This window comes from Stegostoma tigrinum, chromosome 13, assembly GCF_030684315.1.
Source record: "Stegostoma tigrinum isolate sSteTig4 chromosome 13, sSteTig4.hap1, whole genome shotgun sequence".
In the NCBI taxonomy this organism is placed as follows: domain Eukaryota; kingdom Metazoa; phylum Chordata; class Chondrichthyes; order Orectolobiformes; family Stegostomatidae; genus Stegostoma; species Stegostoma tigrinum.
Genome location: NC_081366.1, coordinates 48,892,663 through 48,914,228, shown reverse-complemented (window position 1 = coordinate 48,914,228; position 21,566 = coordinate 48,892,663). Strand labels below are relative to the sequence as shown.

The following is a 21,566-nucleotide window of genomic DNA, read 5'->3' as shown; positions in this document are numbered from 1 at the left end:
ATCCCAAATGTTTGAATCTTAAACGAATCAATAAGACTACAATGTACAGCCAATTAGGTGATACCAAGCAATGCTTGCCTACTGTACTCATGAATTGTATCAAAAATCAGATGGATACTTTCAGAATAAGCACATTATGGGACATACCTTTAAGTTCATTTCAGTTCCTTGCAATTCCTTTGTAGCTTCCTCTAAAGTTGCTCGGCAACTCTGCAGCTTCTCCAGTTTTTCAGAAAGGCTGGCCTGTTTTTAAAAAAAGATTGCTGTACTATTGAGTGTAAAACCTATTTGAATCTGTTGGAGTATACTTAATTATCTTAATTGATGAGTTTTATTTTAGATTTTAGCAATATGATACAATGTTTTCTTACCTTTGTCTCATTGTGTATGTCTTTCAGAATGCGTATGTCATGATTTTTGTGTGGGCCAGCAACATAGCATGTCACGCAGATACAGGAATGGTCATCCAGGCAGTAATATTCAATGAGCTTCTCATGATCTGAACATTTTCTGTCTTCTAGTGAACTTGCAGGTTCAATCAATAGGTGATTTTTCTGAGCAGTTTTCTCAGAGTGTTTTCTCAAATGATGCTCACATAAAGATGCTTCACAGTTCATGCATGTTTTCACTGCAGGGAGGGGATTATCCAAACAGAAATCACAGAAGATTTTTGGCGGTTCTTCATTCATCTGTGTGGCTTCAAAGCGTTCTATTATATTACTTAGTTTCAAATTTTTGTGTAACACAGGCTTTTGAGCATACTCAGCTCGACATTCTGGACAGGAGTAACCAAGCCCTGTGTCTTTTTTGTCCCAGTTCTTTTCAATGCAACTACGACAGAAATTATGCCCGCAGGACAGTGAAACTGGTTCTGTGTAAATATTCCAGCAAATTGAACAATTTAATTCTTCTTTCAAATTACCAACAGCTGAAGTAGAAGCCATTTTCATCTCTGAGCAACAGAACTAGCAGCTGTAAAAGATTTGTTACATGTTAAATTGTTTAATACCAGAAAAGACATTTATATAATACTTGATCACAACTTCAGGATGTTCAAAAAGCACTTCACTGACATTAAAGTACTATTGAGATACACTTACAATGTAAGCAAATACAGCAACTAATTTGCACAAACCAAGTTCCTGTAAACATCAAAAATAAACAGGCAATTAAATTATTTTTGTTTTAGTGAAAATCTATCCCTGTAATCACATCAGTGCTCTCCGGCAGTTCTTAAAGATCCCATGATTCTTTTCTATCTACTTGAAAAAGTAGATGGGACTTTGATTCAAATTTTCAGCTCTTGATGATGGCACCTCAGATTTCAGTGCTCCTCAGTATGTCACAAGAGTCGCAGCTGAGATTAATATGCTCCAATCGTGCAGTAGGATTTGAAGATTCAATGAAATGGAGATGTAGGTACTACAACTTGGCCAAAAATGACAAGATTTCTAAAAAAAGTACACTTTACATACATCGGTGCATCTTGTATTCATAATAATGAAAACTTGATTATTTGAAGTTATGTAGTAAGTCTTCAAATTAAACTCTACATTTTGTTGGAGGCCCACCAATCAGGAAGAGCATAAAAATCTGGATGCTCTCTAGCATGAATAAGTGAATTAGACTCACTAATAATTAGTCAATTGTGCAAAGAAAATATTCTGGACAGCAATTTGGCACACCAGAACTGCAAAAAAACCAAAAAAATTCATGAAGTAAACTTATTCTGGAATAAGGGCCCACCAACAGTATGCTGAAAATAAGTGCCAGTTATGACGTGCGATGAATAAAACTGAATCATCCAGTCTACCCAGATAGAACTCACTGCAAGGGCCAGAGACAGCATATTGGATAGAATGTTAAGTGATATGGTAATGGTGGGAAGGGTGGGTTTGTGTAAGTTTTTGTGAGGGCAGTGAGTTCATTGAGGAGATGGACTGAAAGTTAATTTCCCCACAAAATTTGTCTTGTTAGAATTGTGAATATAATGCTATTGTTTCTTGGATTACTGAAAACTGAGGTGCCATCATCAAAAGTTGAAAAGTTGAAACAAGGTCCCATCTACTTGCTTGGATTTTACTGTTGTGTCCTCAGATATTTCAACACCCCTATTGAAGCAATCAAGTTCCTGATTTAAACATCTAAAAGAGCAATATATTTTGAATGTCTTGAACAGTAATTGCAGGGTCTTCCCGAGCTGTGAAACTTACCATAATCAACATGGCAAGTATTGTTTGCTCGATGAAGTTGACAAATTGGAAAGCCTTTGAAGAGTGGAACTCTGTAGTTGCTACCCTTTCTGTGTTATTCTGAGAGAGAACTTTACAAATGATTTCCGGTTTTGTTCAAGTTACTTTTAAAAGCTTGGATTTTGCTCAGTTTCCTTGCAGTATTGAAACACCTTCAGCTGATGATAGACATGAGGAGCAACAACACCAACACAAACTATACCACAAGCAACAAGAACCACACGAGCACCAATAGCTGCTCTCTTTACATACACATTACTTCATAGGCTCAAAGGATGCTGACAAACCTCATTCTAGATGAAGCTGATAATTCAGTGGAATATTGCATAAAGAGAATCAACTCACTGCACATACTGAGCTGCAGCACTTCTGGGCACTCAGAATTTCAAGGTTGATCAGAGCTAACTCTTAGAACAAGGCCCCCTGCAAGGTGACCATGCTTTGCCATCAAGGTCACCAGAGCCATGAATTTCTTTACTTTCAACATCTTCCGATTTCCTTTTTAAGTATATGTTCACAAAATGTGGGTGTCACTGACTAGACCAGCAATTATTGCCCATACCCAATTGCCCTGGAGACAATTGTGGCCAAATGCCTTTTAAAGCAATGCAGTATTTGGGTTGTAGGGACACCCACAATACTGTTAGTTAGGGAGGGAGTTCCAGGGTTTGAGCAGAGCAACTCTGGAAGAACACTGATATATAGTTCCAAGTCAGGGTCACATGTGGCTTGTTGGCCGTCTTACATGTGCTGCTGTTCCCATGCATCTGTTATCCTTGATCTTCTAGTTGGGAGATCTGTATCAGAGCATCTTACAGATGGTACACACTGCTGCTACTATGCATTGTGACGGTGGAACTAAATGTTGACAGTGTTACATGAGATGCCATTCAAGCAAGTTGCTTTTTCTGGATGGTGTCAAGTTTTTGTGTTGGAGCTGTACTTATCCAGGCAATTGGGGAGTACTCCATCATCACTGCAAGGCAGAAAAACATGGATGTGCTAATGAGTTGAATGAAAAGGGGTAGGATGATGCTTGTGTGGAAGGTTGATATATTCTTCAATTAATCTAATTTTGTGCTGCCATCTCTATAGTCTAAATATTAAGACAAGAGGAGGATTCCAAGTGGTGGTGGTGGTATCTGGGAGATGAGGGGGAGGGAGAGAAGGAGCAATTACTTCTGCACAGCCCAGGAGCATATACCTTGCCAATTTTGCATTTTCTCTGCATTGTGCACATCTCTAAGATGGGCAGTAAGTAAGATATGCAATCAAATGAAGTAATCTCAAAACAATTATTTAAAGTAAGAGTGCAAAAATCAAGGCTTTTGAATCTGGAGAGTCTTGAAAAGAAAACTGAGAATTAGCAAAATGAGGATTCAGGGTGGGGAAGTCTTGCAAACAGTTTTAGTGATAATTCTAAGGAAATTGTTGACAGCAGGCGGGAGGTATGAGGGAGCTGATGTTTTGGGTTGGGACCCTTCTTCAGAAATGGTCCCGACCCAAAATGTCAACTTTCTTGTTCCTCTGATGTTGCCTGGTCTGCCTTGTTCATCCAGCTCCACATTGTGTTGTCTCTGACTCCAGCATTGGCAGTTCTTACTATGTCTGAGGAAGCATGAGGGAAATATTTTTCTGCAACATGAAGGAGGAGCATGCTGCACTTACCAAGAATTTAATTCAGATGAATATGTGTACCTTCTATCATTAACAGGTCTTCTCTTGTCCCTCACACAAGTAGTGAGCACAAAACACAGGGACAGAGAGAAGACAGTTGGTGAAGACATCCATAAACATCTCAGTTCACTGACTGTTGTAAAGAAGACCATAGAGATAAGAAAAATAACTGCATTGGTTGAGCTTTAAATTTGTTCAAATGAGCAGTGCTACTCACCAGTCAGAGAATTGGACAGGCACCCCCATCTATTACATGGGGGGGGGGGGGGCGGGTGGTGTTTAACAGTATTAAGTATTGTTTTGTCAGTGCACTCACTTATTGAGCCTTCCCCTTCTCTTTCTGGCTCCCAAATTAGTCAATAACTTTAATGCTTCCTTCTCTTCAAATACTTTTCACTCCTCTTCAATTCAGCCATCGTCACATCTATTTAAAAACATGCCACTCTTCTCTCTCTCTCTCTCTCTCTCCCCCTCTATATATAGCTTTGATCCAGCTTTTTGTCATCTGATTTATCTTATCTGTCTCATTTTGAGAGCTCTCCCTGAAAAGCCTTGGATTTTGTAAAAGGTAGTACATAAATCCAGGTTGGTGTTGTTGTATCATAATGCTAAGCCAAAGCTTTAACAAAGCCAACAATGTCCCTTTCAAACAGCTGACAGGAGCATTTTGCCTCACCGAGTAGGACGAATTGAGTGAAATTCTCCAAGGACCCTTATTTCTACAAACATTCTTACACAAAGTGATTCCTCAGGGACTGTACCTTCAATTTTTCACTTTTCTGTCCTTTGTGTCATGTTTGTCTTCAGCTAAATTGGAATGTTGCCGGCTAATAGATAAAGAAAGGAAAGAGGTAAGAAAACAAACTCTTACAACAACCACTTATAGCAGAAAACAAGAGAACTGGCGGTGTATTCAACCCCACTAATTCAAGCTGCCTGCAGGGTGATATAACCTAAAAGGAACACAGCCTGCTGATGTCCGTACATTCAATTACTCTGGGCAGAAATTGAGAATGTTTGGCAAGTTGAGTTTACTAGAGGATCAGACTTCCAGATAACATGTATTACGCAATGAATTACAAGTGATGTATATCCTTGCAGAAAGTGCAATTACAATACAAATCATATAGCACACACTTCACTTAGTAAATTAATGTATAGGTTTCATCTGGAACATAAGGATCAGACTGCATAAAAAAGGAATTTTAAAAAAATGTTGCCAGAAAAGCCCAGCAGATCTGGCTGCATCTGAGAAGGAAAAAAACAAACAAACACAGTTAACATTTCAGGTCTGGTGACCCTTCCTTAGAACTCAAGATTGAAGTGTAAAGTCTAAAAACACCTTGAAATGAAAGAACACAGCCAGCCAGATACACATGCTAAAATATCTATGGAATATTGGAAAAGCATGTGAATTCATTTCTTAAATTTAACAGAATGCAGATAATGGGGAACAAGTTGTTTCAGAAATCAAATCATTCAGGATGGCTAGATGCATTTGTAAAATATGCTCCTATCATAAATGATTAAAGTACCCTCTTTGAACGAAAAGGTTTCAGGCTAATTACTAATGAATGAGTTTGTGGGACCATGAGCCATTAAAATGTGCAATTCCTAAGTTTTTTTTTGTAAATAGCAATTCAAATTTAGCAGCAAATCAGTTTCCCTGTGACTATGATTATTTAATGTGTCACAAGCAGCTAATGAGACATTTATTTGTTTGAAGGTTTTCACTGACGTTGCAGGAATGTGCTGATTGCCTTCCGGTCCAACTCTTCCAAAGGTTCACAAAAAAAATTACCCGAGTAGCGATGGGTCCAAGGTTATGAGTTTAAGAGGCGTCATCTGGTCTAGTACTAGAAACCATTCAACCAGGTTTCTTTCACCAAACAAAGAATTGACAAACAAAACTTATTCAGACACATACAAATATTGCTGACAAAACATGCTTAGGTTGTACAAAGTTAGGTCTATCTTATATTCTAACATCCTAAAAATAACATGGCACAAATAAGCGTAGCAGATCAAATAACATGTCAAATAACAAACATGACTGGTCCCTTGTTTTTTCAGCAATTGTCCCCAACAGCCAGCTGCTCTTTTCGTCCACGGGAGTGTACGTCTCCGTTTCACTGAGTCACTAAATCTCATTAAAACTTCACAAGATATCCAAGCTGTTCACTTTGGATTACCTGGTTTTGAAAATCCATCAGGGGCTGCTTTGTCATAGACTGTCTCAAATTAATGTCTGGCTCACAATCTGGTCGGTCATCTTCTTTTCCAGAGAAAATGTTTTCAGAAAGTCTGGAGACTGCCTTCCGGAACTCACTTACAAGCATGGTTCCAGATTTTTCATAAGCAGCTGATTTCGCAAAGCTAGTACTACCCCTGGATTTCTCTTTTCTTGAACCCTAATACTCAGCTGCACAAAAGTTAATGTGCAGAAAAAAATCAGAGTTAATGTTTCAGGTCCAAGCGAACACTGCCTCAGATGACTGTTCCTGATTTACAGCATCCACAATTCTTTAGGTTTCTATTTTGCACAAAGTAAAGAATCCAGAAGTATTATATCACCCTTGTTCACAGCTGCATCAAGCTATTAATGGCACAGGCTTCATTCCAAACCCCTACAGGTTCCAGGACTGAGTTCTTACTGCAATGTGTAAATGCCTTCTAACTCAGATTTTCCTCCGGAGGTCTGACTGCATAGTTTTCCCATGTGGTATTGTCTTTTCACAAAGCCCCAACTGTATAATTAATTGTCCACTACTGATTTCAAGAATGTTTTTCTGAATTCTGACTACGCTGAGGTGGTGTTCCGAATTTGCTCCTCAGCAGACAACTTAATGGTTACTTGGAACGTGCCTCTGTTTTCTTGTCCAACTAACAGTAACCCAGGAATTTTTCTACAATGACCCCTGAACTGAATGGGTAATCTATTGACAACTTTGCACATGCTTCACCCTATTTCCAGGTGGAATTGAACCCTGAATTCAAGCCTCACCTACTCCAGAGGCATGCAATAAATAACTCGAAACAGGTTGCTTCAAAGACATCCCTCTTGTGGCACAGAGGTAGTGTCACGCCCCCGAACTGAGAGACCTGGTTTCAAGCCCTATGTGCTCCAGAGTCATTCAATTACATCACTGAACAGGTTGATTAGAAAATTGGAGTAAGATTTTGGAGCAGTCAATTGTAGCAAGTCCTTGGAACTGCCAGTTCCATGAAAGTTGCAATATTCACAAAACAAGTACAAATTGCAGAAAGGAGTTCGCCTGATATGATTTTTTAAAAATGTAAATATAAAACTACAAGAGCAAACTTACCATAATGCAAGCCCTGCCATTGAAAAATATGTTGCAATCCAATTTTGATAAATTCATAGAAACATGCTATTCAGTTATTAAATCACTGATACAGCAATGCAAGTTCATGGGCTCCACATCATAGGGTGAGCACAGCACAAGGAACAGGAGGGAATGAGGAGCAGAATAGCAAAGAGAATGGAGATTGGGCATCAATGGGGCAGTGAGGCGACCAGAGAATGGAAGGGGGTAGTGAGCAGCTCAGTGAAGGGAGTGGAGAATAGAAAGGGTGAAGCAGAATCAGCAGCAATGAGTACACCTCGTCCAATTCCAATTTCCGGTTCTGGGGACCAAAATAGTGACATTGTTAGCACTGACATCCTGCTCTAGAGCACTGACAGGACATATTCAGTAAATAAAATCTACTACCTAAGCCACAGAGGGTACAGTATTTGAGTAAATCAGCTGGATGCCAAGAGAAATCCAAGACTGGATATCTAGATATACAGAAGGAAATGACAATCATACCAAGAGGCATAGAAAGACTGTGTGTCTGTGTATCCGTGTGTGATGATAGCTCCCTAATGCATGACTAGCGCCGGAGAAGTTTCCCAGTGGCCATCTGTTAAACAGTTTGCTGCCTGTACGATGGCAGTGGGGGTGGGCATGAATTGACAAATATGGCCTTGGTTAGGGATGGTTTTGATGCCTAATTGGCATTATGTCAGCATTTGAGCAACTTTCAACCAGGTGTGGAGATCAACTCAAGAAAGGCATCCTCCATTCTGCAAGCTTGAGCCAATAGTTCCATGCTACAAAGTGTGAGCTACATGCATAAAAGCTTGAAATCAACCTATCGAAAAGAAGTTGTTCTTCATCCATCCATCTGAGCCCTTTAGCCTGGACCCCTTTTAATTTTTTAACCACAGTGCAAGCTATCAAGGGGCCTGGCTGCATCAGTAGTCTGCTGTCCATCCTTAAATTTAAGGTGACCATTCAGCCAGACATAGGGGAGCTGACAGATCAGTTGTCTTTTCGCTGGACTGTTAATTCAGTGACCCAGATAATGCTGTGGTGACCTGGGTTTGAAACTCAACACAGCAGATGGTGGAATTTGAATTCAATTAATATCTGGAATTAAGAGACTAATGATGCCTGTGAACCCATTGTCAATTGTTGGGAAAAAAAACACCCATCTGGTTCACTAATGTCCCTTAAGGACGGAAATTTCTATTCTTAGCTGGTCTGGCCTACAGCAACCTGGTTGACTCTTAACTGCTCTCTGGGGAATTAGGGATGGGCAAGAAATACTGCCTGCGCCCTCATCCCATAAATGAATAAAGAATTAAAAAAACCACCGTAAGGAAGCCAGCTTTGACAGTGCTTGAACCCTGTCTGTGTGAATCTGAACCTCCCCATTTGGTGTGGACAGTGGGTTGCAAAGGCCATGATAAAATCCAGACTATAAATATAAATGAAACAGTGGACCACACTAGCAGCCCAGAAAAAGAAAAACCATGATTATTACTGTAAATAGTAGAAAATAAATCATATGTCATGAAGACTAAATAAATTATGTCAATGAAATGCAACTACGTATCTTCATGGAAGATGTTAGATTGTAAAAACGTAACAACAGAAGTGGAAGCGTTACATATTTTATGTGCTCTTTTGATAAGAAGAACAGAAATAAATCCTACTTGATATTTAAACTGCACACTGCATAATGAGATACAGGCTAAGAAGGGAGAATCATGCAAAAAATTCTACATGCTTCCTGAAGATTTTCTTCAGTTGGAATTTCTAGGATGATCATAAATTCATTTTAGTGCATCGAGTTAAATGCAGAACATTACTTAGACACAAAACTAGAAAAGTATTAATTCCTTTTAAAAGGACTAGTCCTAACTAGAGAACTAACCATAAGTTGTTAATTTTCGGCTCTACGATGCAAAGTGGAATGTGGATTATATCTTCGACCTACACCACATTTTCTTGTTCTCAGAGGAGATGTAAGTGGTAATCTCCTAAATCTGACTAATTTGATTTATTCAGTTCCTTTTGATGTTCCATGTGTTTGAAAGACAATAACAGGTGGAGCACAACATCTTTTAAAAGTTTGACATATTTCACGTGAGATTAACTCCAGATGCAGGAGAAGGCAACAAAAGGTCATTTGTAAAGTTGCCAGTGATGAAAGTTTTTTTTTAAAAAAGCTGAGTAATGATTTATATTTATCTAAAATTTCTTCCCTTGTAATTATTGGCTAGTTGTTGTTTCTTACAATGCATGATTGACGACAAGAAACAATACTGCACCAAAAATGTTCTTGGGCATTAGGAGTTGGACTGCAGATTGCTTCTTAAAATACATAGTAAAAAGTTAAAACCATGATGATTTCAAATTTGTTTCGTTAATTGAAGAAGCAGATACCTTATCCATGCTGTACCCCAGAAAGGGAATATCCGCGATGGATAGATCTTGCCCCCTAGCAATATCTATTCTATTGATGACTTTCTATGAGAGTTCAAACGACTAGCTAAAAACTGTACATCTTTTTCACAATCACCTTCACTATGAAATTATTACATGCTGTACTAGGCAGAAATAGCAATGTTGCCAGGCATAGTTATCAGTGATCACTTTGGTTGCTATGTTATATCACAAGTGTCAACAATGACTCTAATATAGCAAGATAAGCAATTTTGTAACAACTCATATTAGATGAAGGATGTAATATACTGCACTTAAGTTTGACCTTGACCTGAACGATCACACCAGTCTCATTCAATACAAAGCGCCTATTTCTTATACCACCACAAACATAAACGTGTGAGATGTCTGTACCACGTATACCTTAAAATTGTGTTTATTGCACATTTGCATAATTAGAGAGCAGAGTGATAGGAAAGTGAAAATGAGAATTAATCCCTCTAATGTGGTATTTATTTGACGAGAGATTCAAGATTCTATGCCATTATTTCAATAAGGGCATGGAGATCTCTCAGTACTCCTGCTATGATTGCCACTCAACCAAAAACAGAATAATTGCCTCACTGATCCACTGAGGTTTCAAAATGGTTTCCACGGCTGCCGAAACCAAACATATGCAGTATTAGTTAATGTTTAATCCTGACCATTGAATAATGTTTATTCTATTTGCGTTTCTATTGATTAATCTGCAAATTTAGGAGAGGTGGATTTACATTTGCTCTGTTCACAAGCATTTCTACATAGCTGCAAAACTCTTAGCAGCACAGGATTACAGCACAGACGGAGAGATCAATTGATCGATCATGTCCATGCCAAAAGCAACTCAGCAAGTTCCACTCCTCTACCCTTGCAATTTTTTTCCCCTTCCAGCTCTTAGCCAAAGCCCTTTTGAAAGCCATGACAAAATCTGCATCAGCTATACTTTTACATGGCGTATTTTTGATCTTTACCACTTGCTTAGTAAAAAGTTGCTCCTTTAGTCAATAGTCTAAATTTAATGTTCTGATTCACACTCCTTCCACCGATGAGCCTGGGCCCATCCCACACCCCACACCCCACATGGGAGGAATGGTGCTTCCTTGGTGCTAGACTGAAGAATGTCACAAAGGCTGCAATACTTCTGCACAAGGGTGCACAGCCAAATGTGGTGGTCCGCAATGGCATTAAAAGGAGATAAATATGAGCCGGAAAATAGTCCTGCAATCTGAATTTAGAAAGATAGGTAGAACATTAGCAAGCAGGATTTCTAAAGTGGTAATCCCTGGATTACTCCCAGTGCCACTTGCAATTGAGTATACAAAAAGGAAGAGAAGGCAGATGAAAAACAGTGGCTGGAAAGATAATGTAGAAGGGAAGGCTTTAGACCACTCAGACAGGCTCAGGGGAACAAAGAACAAAGAACAAAGAACAAAATTACAGCACAGGAACAGGCCCTTCGGCCCTCCAAGCCTGCGCCGATCAAGGTCCTCGGTCTAACCTGTCATCTATTTTCTAACGCTCTGTGTCCATTTGTTCCCTGAACATCCATGTACCTGTCCAAATATATCCTAAAAGACGCTAACATGTCTGCGCCTACCACCTCCACTGGCAACGCGTTCCAGGCACCTACCACCTTCTGTGTAAAGAACTTTCCACACATATCTCCCTTAAACTTTCTTCCTCTCACTTTGAACTCATGACCCCTAGTAATTGAGTCCCCCACTCTGAGAAAAAGCTTTTTGCTATCTACCCTGTCTATAGCCCTCATCATTTTGTAGACCTCAATCAGGTCCCCCCCTCAATCTCCGTCTTTCTAATGAAAATAATCCTAATCTACTCAACCTCTCTTCATAGCTAGCACCCTCCATACCAGGCAACATCCTGGTGAACCTCCTCTGCACCCTCTCCAAAGCATCCACATCCTTTTGGTAATGTGGCGACCAGAACTGTACACAGTACTCCAAATGTGGCCGAACCAAAGTCCTATACAACTGCAACATGACCTGCCAACTCTTGTACTCAATACCCCGCCCAATGAAGGAAAGCATGCCAATTGCCTTCTTGACCACCCTATTGGCCTGCGATGTCACCTTCAGGGAACAATAGACCTGAACACCCAGATCTCTGTTCATCAATTTTCCCCTCGGACTTTTCCATTTACTGTATAGTTCGCCCTTGAATTTGATTGTCCAAAATGCATCACCTCACATTTGCCCAGATTGAACTCCATCTGCCATTTATCTGCCCAACTCTCCAGTCTGTCTATTTTCTGCTGTAATCTCTGACAGTCCCCTTCACTATCTGCTACTCCACCAATCTTAGATGGAAGATAGCACTTGTACAAGATAAATGGGTTGCATTAGACCAGAGCACGAACCGAGTTCCTTGCAGGGTGATTTGCATATTTGAGCAGACTTTCAACTCTTAAACAGATGTATGGGAACTAGGAGAGGAGATTGGAACGCAATACCAGCCTGCTCAAAGTGCTGGGAGAAGGACAGACAGATAGTACTAGACACTAATAGATGGACTCAGAGTATAGAAGAAAATAATGAAGTCTAAATCAAACACCATGTGAGCCACATATGTGAACACTGTTCATAATAAGATTGGGGAGTGACCAGCTCAAAGTAGTACAGGCCTGCCTCTAAAATATTTAATTGAGATTCAGAAAAAAGACGGGAAACAAGAGAGGTGTGCACTTTTGTTAAGGAGACTATTGCAGTGCGAAAGAAAGAAACTTGGGAGGAAGGGAAGAACCTTGGAGAATTCAAGGACAGAATCAATTTGTCTTATAATAAGGAATAGAAAGGGTTCAATTATATTGCTCAATGTAACTAAGCCACAACTGGTGAAAAGAGATGTGCAATAATAAATCGGAAGGAAATGCAAATATCACAATATAGTTATATTTATTATAGGGACTTTAACTGTATAGAGACAGTGATAGTGTAAGGGTAGGAAAGGGTGGGGGTGTATGTGATCTATGTTCTATGCATCCTTTGTAAATCATTTGCATCAGTGAGTAAACTAAACACAAACAAACATATATCTTTCTGACCCAAATTATTAAATTTCTTTGACTTTGAGATGTTGGGCTTTACTCCCAGGTAAGTTGCTTTCTTTCCTCTGTCGTCTTCCTTGCCCTTTACTGTATGGATGTGCATATCTTTGCTGTTATCATCTTTTCATGCTTGAGTGATTAAATAACTGACTGAAAAAGTTTGCTTGCATCATATAACGCTTGTAAAATTTAACCCTCCAAATTCTACTCAATGTTTCTTACACTTGGAAGTAATTTTCCACATGTTCTTCCTCAAAATTCTTCTTAACCTATTCTGAACTTGGATTAACTCTTGCTTCCCTTTCTTTGTTCCTCTTTATTCTTTGCTTCCATTTTGGGCAAGACAAGACAAATCCAGGACAAGATTTTCCCTGTGGTCTCCTGAATTTTGCCATCATAGCCAAACTGCAGACTCTGAATTTCATGTTGCGAACATTTGCCCTGCTGTTACTTTCCCGGCATTTAGCAGTTAATTGAGAGAGGGCAGACTCAATCCAATGAAAGATAATGGTCAGGGTTCCAAAACTGGAAGGCCAGTAGGAGGCCCTCTAGCACAGAAGAAGCATTCTGAAAGAGACAGACAGACAGACAGCATGCACGAGCGAGAGAGCAAATACACGCGAGAGCATGAGCGATGGACAGAGAGTCAAACCAAGATGAAGTATCCACTCCGAATCACCATGCTGGAAGAAGGTGGAACTAATCTTTTCACTGATTTTAGGCCCATTCACAAGTTTGTAAAGAAAAACTCAAAGAAAAATGGATGAATTTAATCATCCTATCTACATAGTGTACTGCCCAAATGAGAATTTGTATGCTTTTAGTCAGGTTTGAACATAGAACGTTACAGTGCAGTACAGGCCCTTCAGCCCGCGATGTTGTTGAGGCCTGTGAAACCAACCTGAAGCCCAGCTAACCTACACTATTCCATTATCATCCAAATATTTATCCAATGACCATTTAAATGCCCTTACAGTTGGTGAGTCTTCTACTGTTGCAGGCAGGGCATTCCACAACCTTACTACTCTGAGTAAAGAACCTACCTCTGACATCTGTCCTATATCTATCACCCCGCAATTTAAAGCTATGTCCCCTCATGCTAGCCATCACCATTCAAGGAAAAAAGGCTCTCACTGTCCACCCTATCTAATCCTCTGATCATCTTCTATGTCTCTATTAAGTCACCTCTTAAACCTTCTTCTCTCCAATGAAAATAGCCTTAGGTCTCTCAGCCTTTCCTCATAAGACCTTCCATCCATACCAGGCAACATCCTGGTAAATGTCCTCTACACCCTTTCCAAGGCTTCCACATCCTTTATAACGTGTACTGTACACAATACTCCAAGTGTGGCCACACCAGAGTTTTGTACAGCTGCAACATGACCTCATGGCTCTGAAACTCTATCCCTCTACCAATAAAACCTATCACACAGTACGCCTTCTTAATAACCCTATCAACCTGGGTGGCAACTTTCGGGGATCTATGCACATGGACACAGATCTCGCTGCTCATCCACACTACCAAGAATCTTACCATTAGCCCAGTACTCTGTATTCCTGTTACTCCTTCCAAAGTGAATCATTTCACACTTTTCCACATTAAACTCCATTTTCCACCTCTCAGCCCAGCTCTGCAGCTTATCTATATCCCTCTAAACTGTAACATCCTTCCGCACTATCCACAACTCCACGGACTTTAGTGTCATCCACAAATTTACTAACCCATCCTTCTATCCCCTCACCCAGGTCAATTTTACAAATGACAAACAGCAGTGGCCCCAAAACAGACCCTTGTGGTACACCACAAGTATATGAACTCCAGGATGAACATTTCTCATTAACCCTAACCCTCTGCCTTCTTACAGCTAGCCAATTTCTGATCCGAACCACTAAAATCACCCTCAATCCCATGACTCCGAATTTTCTGCAATAGCCTACCATGGGAACCTTAAACACTTTACTGAAATCTATATACACGTCAACCACTTTACCCTCATCCACCTGTTTGGTCACCTTCTCAACAATTTGCAAGGCACGACGTACCCTTCACAAAACTGTGTTAACTATCCCTAAATCAAATTATTCCTTTCTAGATGATTATAAATCCTATCTCTTATAATCCTTTTCAACACTTTACCCACAACCCAAGTAAGGCTCACTGGACTATAATTACCAGGGTTGTCCCTACTCCACTTCTTGAAGAAGGAGACAACATTTGTGATCCTTCAGTCTTCTGGCACTATTCCTGTAGACAATGATGACAAAGATCAAAGCCAAAGGCTTTGCAATCTCATCCCTAGGTTCCTAGAAAATCCTAGGATAACCTATCCAGCCCAAGGGGCTCATCTATTTTCACACTTTCTAGAATTCCTAACAACTCCTCCTTATGAACCTCAATCCCATCTAGTCTAATAGCCTGTATCTCAGTATTCTCCTCAACATTGTCTTTTTCCTTTGAATACTGCTGAAAAATATTCATTTAGCGCCTCTCCTATCTCCGACTCCATGCACAACTTCCCAATAATGTCTTTGACTGGCCCTAATCTTACTCTAGTCATTCTTTTATTTCTGACATACCAATAGAAAGCTTTAAGGTTTTCCTTGATCCTACCTGCCAAAGACTTCTCATGTCCCCTCCTGGCTCTTCTTACCTCTCTTTAGGTCCTTCCTAGCTAACCTGCAACTCTCAGGCACCAAAACTGAGCTTTCACATCTCATCTTTACATAAACCTCCTCCTTCCTCTTGAGAAGAGATTCAACTTCTTTAATAAGCCATGGTTCCCTCGGTTGACCACTTCCTCCCTGCATGACAGGTACATACTTGTCAAGGACAAGCAGTAGCTATTCCTTGAACAAGCTCCATATTTCATTTGAGCCCAGCCCCTGCAGTTTCCTTCCCCATCCTATATCTTCCCTAATGGTCTCAATTGCCTTTCCCCAGCTATAACTCTTGCCCTGCGGTATCCTCTAACCCTTGCCATTACTAAAGTAAATGTAACCGAATTATGGTCACTATCACCGAAGTGCTCACCGACCTCAGATTCTAACACCTGGCCTGGCTCATTACCCAGTACCAAATCCAATGTGGCCTCACCTCTTGTTGGCCTATTTACGTGCTGTCAGGAAACCCTCCTGCACAAGATAATAAAATGTGAGGCTGGATGAAAATAGCAGGCCAAGCAGCATCTCAGGAGCACAAAAGCTGATGTTTCGGGCCTAGACCCTTCATCAGAGAGGGGAATGGGGAGAGGGAACTGGAATAAATAGGGAGAGAGGGGGAGGCGGACCGAAGATGGAGAGTAAAGAAGATAGGCGGAGAGAGTATAGGTGGGGAGGTAGGGAGGGGATAGGTCAGTCCAGGGAAGACGGACAGGTCAAGGAGGTGGGATGAGGTTAGTAGGTAGATGGGGGTGCGGCTTGGGGTGGGAGGAAGGGATGGGTGAGAGGAAGAACCGGTTAGGGAGGCAGAGACAGGTTGGACTGGTATTGGGATGCAGTGGGTGGGGGGGGGGGGGGGGGGGTGGGGAAGAGCTGGGCTGGTTGTGTGGTGCAGTGGGGGGAGGGGGCGAACTGGGCTGGTTTAGGGATGCAGTAGGGGAAGGGGAGATTTTGAAACTGGTGAAGTCCACATTGATACCATATGGCTGCAGGGTTCCCAGGCGGAATGAGTTACTGTTCCTGCAACCTTCGGGTGGCATCATTGTGGCAGTGCAGGAGGCCCATGATGGACATGTCATCTAGAGAATGGGAGGGGGAGTGGAAATGGTTCGCAACTGGGAGGTGCAGTTGTTTGTTGACAAACTGAGCGGAGGTGTTCTGCAAAGCTGTCTCCAAGCCTCCGCTTGGTTTCCCCAATGTAGAGGAAGCCACACCGGGTACAGTGGATGCAGTATACCACGTTGGCAGATGTGCAGGTGAACCTCTGCTTAATGTGGAATGTCATCTTGGGACCTGGGATAGGGGTGAGGAGGAGGTGTGGGGGCAAGTGTAGCATTTCCTGCGGTTGCAGGGGAAGGTGCTGGGTGTGTGGGGTTGGAGGGCAGTGTGGAGCGAACAAGGGAGTCACAGAGAGAGTGGTCTCTCCGGAAATTCCTGCCCCACCGAACTCATCTCCACCTATCTGGACTCCATTTTCTCCCCTTTGGTCCAGGAACTCCCCACCTACATCCGTGACACCACCCACGCCCTCCACGACTTCCAATTCCCTGGCCCCCAACACCTCATATTCACCATGGATGCCCAGTCCCTATACACCTGCATTCCGCATGCAGATGGCCTCAAGGCCCTCCACTTCTTCCTGTCCCGCAGGCCTGACCAGTCCCCCTCCACCGACACTCATCCGCCTAGCTGAACTCGTCCTCACCCTCAACAACTTCTCTTTTGACTTCTCCTGCTTCCTACAGACTAAGAGGGTGGCCATGGGCACCCGTATGGGCCCCAGCTATGCCTGCCTCTTTGTAGGTTACGTGGAACAGTCCTCTTCAGCACCTACACAGGCCCCAAACCCCACCTCTTCCTCCGGTACATTGATGACTGTATCGGCGCCGCCTCTTGCTCCCCAGAGGAGCTCGAACAGTTCATCCACTTCAACTCCTTCCACCCCAACCTTCAGTTCACCTGGGCCATCTCCAGCACATCCCTCACCTTCCTGGACCTCTCAGCCTCCATCTCAGGCAACTAGCTTGTAACTGATGTCCATTTCAAGCCCACCGACTCCCACAGCTACTTAGAATACACCTCCTCCCACCCACCCTCCTGCAAAAATTCCATTCCCTATTCCCAATTCCTCCGCCTCCACCGCATCTGCTCCCACGATAAGACATTCACTCCCGCACATCCCAGATGTCCAAGTTCTTCAATGACCGCAACTTTCCCCCCATAGTGATCGAGAACGCCCTTGACCACGTCTCCCGTAATGGATCCCTCACACCCCGCCACCGCCACAACTGCCCTAAGAGGATCCCCCTCGTTCTCACACACCACCCTACCAACCTCAGGATACAACGCATCATCCTCCAACACTTCCGCCATCTATAATCTGACCCCACCACCCACGACATTTTTCCATCCCCACCCCTGTCTGCTTTCCGGAGAGACCACTCTCTCCGTGACTCCTTGTTCGCTCCACACTGCCCTCCAACCCCACCACACCCGGCACCTTCCCCTGCAACCGCAGGAAATGCTACACTTGCCCCCACACCTCCTCCCTCACTCCTATCGCAGGCCCCAAGATGACATTCCACATTAAGCAGAGGTTCACCTGCACATCTGCCAATGTGGTATACTGCATCCACTGTACCTGGTGTGGCTTCCTCTACATTGGGGAAACCAAGCGGAGGCTTGGAGACCGCTTTGCAGAACACCTCCGCTCAGTTCGCAACAAACAACTGCACCTCCCAGTTGCGAACCATTTCCACTCCCCCTCCCATTCTCTAGCTGACATGTCCATCATGGGCCACCTGCACTGCCACAATGATGCCACCCGAAGGTTGCAGGAACAGCAACTCATTCCGCCTGGGAACCCTGCAGCCATATGGTATCAATGTGGACTTCACCAGTTTCAAAATCTCCCCTTCCCCTACTGCATCCCTAAACCAGCCCAGTTCGTCCCCTCCCCCCACTGCACCACACAACCAGCCCAGCTCTCCCCCCACCCCCCCCCCCCCCCCCCCCACCCACTGCATCCCAATACCAGTCCAACCTGTCTCTGCCTCCCTAACCGGTTCTTCCTCTCACCCAGCCCTTCCTCCCACCCCAAGCCGCACCCCCATCTACCTACTAACCTCATCCCACCTCCTTGACTTGTCCGTCTTCCCTGGACTGACCTATCCCCTCCCTACCTCCCCACCTCCCCACCTATACTCTCTCCACCTATCTTCTTTACTCTCCATCTTCGGTCCGCCTCCCCTCTCTCCCTATTTATTCCAGTTCCCTCTGCCCATCCCCCTCTCTGATGAAGGGTCCAGACCCGAAACGTCAGCTTTTGTGCTCCTGAGATGCTGCTTGGCCTGCTGTGTTCATCCAGCCTCACATTTTATTATCTTGGAATTCTCCAGCATCTGCAGTTCCCATTATCTCTGATACTATTTTAACCCTCCTGCACACTTTGGACAAAACTGACCCATCTAAAGTATTCAAACTATAGCGTCTCCAGTCAATATTTGGAAAGTTAAAGTCTCCCATAACAACTACCCTGTTACTTTCACTCCTATTCAGAATCATCTTTGCAATCCTTTCCTCTACATCTCTGGAACTTTTTGGAGGCCTATAGAAAACTCCCAACAGGGTGGCCTCTCCTTTCCTGTTTCTAACAGTCCACACCACCTCAGACAAGTCCTCAAATGTCCTTTCTGCCACCTTAATATCGTCCTTGACTAACAATGCTACACCTCCACCTCTTTTACCACCTTCCCTGATCTTACTGAAACATCTAAACCCTGGAACCTGCAACAACCATTCCTATCCCTGCTCTATCCAAGTCTCCAAAATGGCCACAACATCAAATCTTCTGGAATGTTATAAAGCAGCTATTAACTAACATTGGAAAACTTGACAAAATTGCTTTTCTTTAAAAGAATGTTCTTGTCTGTTTTATTTAGTATGCTGTATGTTGTTACACAATGTTATGATTTGTCGCAGTGGTTGTAGTGGAATTGGTCACACATTTTGACCAGAGTTTTTACAGCAGGTTGTTGGATGTAAATTAGCTCAAATCCACTGCAAGATGGAAGCTATAAATAATATTTATTGAGTTACAGTGAATCAACTAAGGAAGTGTTTCAAGAAGAGCTGCATAATTCTAATAATTTCTGAAAAACAGCATGATAAAGTTATGTACAGTAGTAAGTGACCTCTTCACTAATTGAGCAGCAAATTTAAAGATGTTGTAAGGCACAACCCTGTCATCTGTCTGCAATTGGAAAGTCATCTTCAATCAGCCACACTGTACACTAATGCCTCAAGGAAAGTAGTGGCCAACTGGAAAATTTCAATTGGCTTCTCAAAACAGAACTTGGCAAACTGAATTGGCTAGCTACTAGTGGCCAGATTTTCCTGAACACATGGAGGCCAATGACTCTCAAACTGAGTTGTGTCAGGAGAGTAGTCTGAAAGCATGAAATTCTGCATCCATCTATACTTGTATGCCTACTGGAGCCCCAGTTTCTACTCCCTAGTCTTAATTCTCACCAAGAATTCCCCTGTAGGTAGGCTTAATTACCAGTGAACAATCAAAGGCAATAAATTGTCACATGTATTTTTCTTCATTCCAATACAGCTACAACACTGGCATCTACCCAGAGTGGGAATCAGCCCAGCCACATTCTGTGTACTCAAAAATCCAACCCAGCCAATTACTGCCCCAGCCTCCCCTTGATCATTAGCAAAATGATGGATGCAGTCATTAACGATGCTATCAAGCAGCATTTGCTTAGCACTAACTCAATTTGGTTTCTGCCAGAATCACTCATCTCCTGTCTTTATACAACCTTGAGTTCAACTCTTATGTCCATGTTTGGATGACGAAGTCAGGTCAGAATGGCTGTCTTTAACTTAAAGGCAGCATTTGACTGTCTATGACATGAAGGAGCCCAAGTAAAACAGGTGTTAATGGGAATCGGGGAAAAAATCCCTCATGACTGGAGTCATGTGTAGCACAAAGAAACATGGTTGTAGCTGTCAGAGATCATTTAGCTTAATCTGAAGACACTTCTGTGGGGTTTCCTCAGGATAGTGCCTTATGCCCAACAACTGCCAGCTGCTCCAAGGACCTTCCCTGCATAAGAAGGTCAGAAGTAGAATGCTCACTGACTGTATAACGTTCAGCACCACTGAAAGTCCTCAGACACTAAAGCAGTCCATGTCCAAATATCCAGTCTCAGGCTAAAAGTGACTGATAACATCTGCTCTGCACAAGTGTTGATAGTGACTACCTCAGACAAAAGAAAATCTACCTATCACCCCAGTGATGTTACCATCGGAGTCTCCCACTATCAACATCCTGAAGCCACTAAAAAGTAGCCAAGGGCAAGCTCCGGAGGAGAGTCACAGGCCACAGCCTGATGCAGGAAGCAGTTCAAGCCCAGGCAAGTCTGGCAGACCAGTCCTGGCAGAGGTGAGACAAGGTCGGTGGCAGCAAGGCTTTGTACACTCAAACCCGGTGCGTACGGACTTGGTGAAAAGGCCTATAATTTGGACACTTTTTAAAAGATGCTTTTATTCTTATTCTGGGCTTTGAGCAATTTGAGTACTTTATAAAAAAAAGTTTTGCTTTGAAATACATTTTTAAACTCTTTCAATTCTGTAACAAATACTTAAAGTATCTGTACCTCGGTACTCAATACCTAAGATGGTGCAAAAGCAGTGACATTACAAACACTGCACTCATTCGAGCGCACAAGAAAATAAAGGCTATTCTTCTATTTTATTCTAAACTGAACTGCACCATCCACATAAATACTACAGCTGCCAGATCAGGTCAGAGGATAGGAATTCTACACAGCGAATAACTCACCTTCTGACTCCCCAAAGACTGTCCACCATCTATAAGACACAGATCAGTGGCAAGATGAAATGTTTCCCATTTGCTTAGGGGAGTCCAACTCCAACAAGTTTGAGGACAAAGCAGCTATTTGATTGGTATCACATCCACAATCACTAACCCCACTACTGACGCTCAATAGCAACAGTGTATACCGTCTACAACATGAACTGTAGAAATTTTAAGGTTCCTTAGACAGCACGTTCCAAAGCCACAACCACGACCATCTAAAAGGGAGAATGACAGCAGGTATGTGG

At 42.5% G+C, this 21,566-nt stretch overlaps 1 protein-coding gene across 3 annotated transcripts in view; it reads right to left on the bottom strand.

The window, feature by feature from the left end:
- The window catches only part of LOC125458135 (E3 ubiquitin-protein ligase TRIM8-like), a 75,355-nt gene extending 68,915 nt beyond the window's left edge, over positions 1-6,440 (bottom strand). For all 3 annotated transcript variants that reach the window (XR_009446619.1, XM_048543038.1, XM_048543039.2), the window contains exons 1-4: positions 6,122-6,440; positions 4,691-4,756; positions 372-972; positions 148-243 (exon numbers count right to left, since the gene is read on the bottom strand). Coding sequence is in view for 2 of the 3 variants with exons in the window: in XM_048543038.1 (XP_048398995.1) it covers positions 148-243; positions 372-950 (675 nt within the window). In the remaining variant the exon portion in view is untranslated. The remainder of the gene's footprint in view (positions 1-147; positions 244-371; positions 973-4,690; positions 4,757-6,121) is intronic.
- Positions 6,441-21,566: the final 15,126 nt, after the last annotated feature.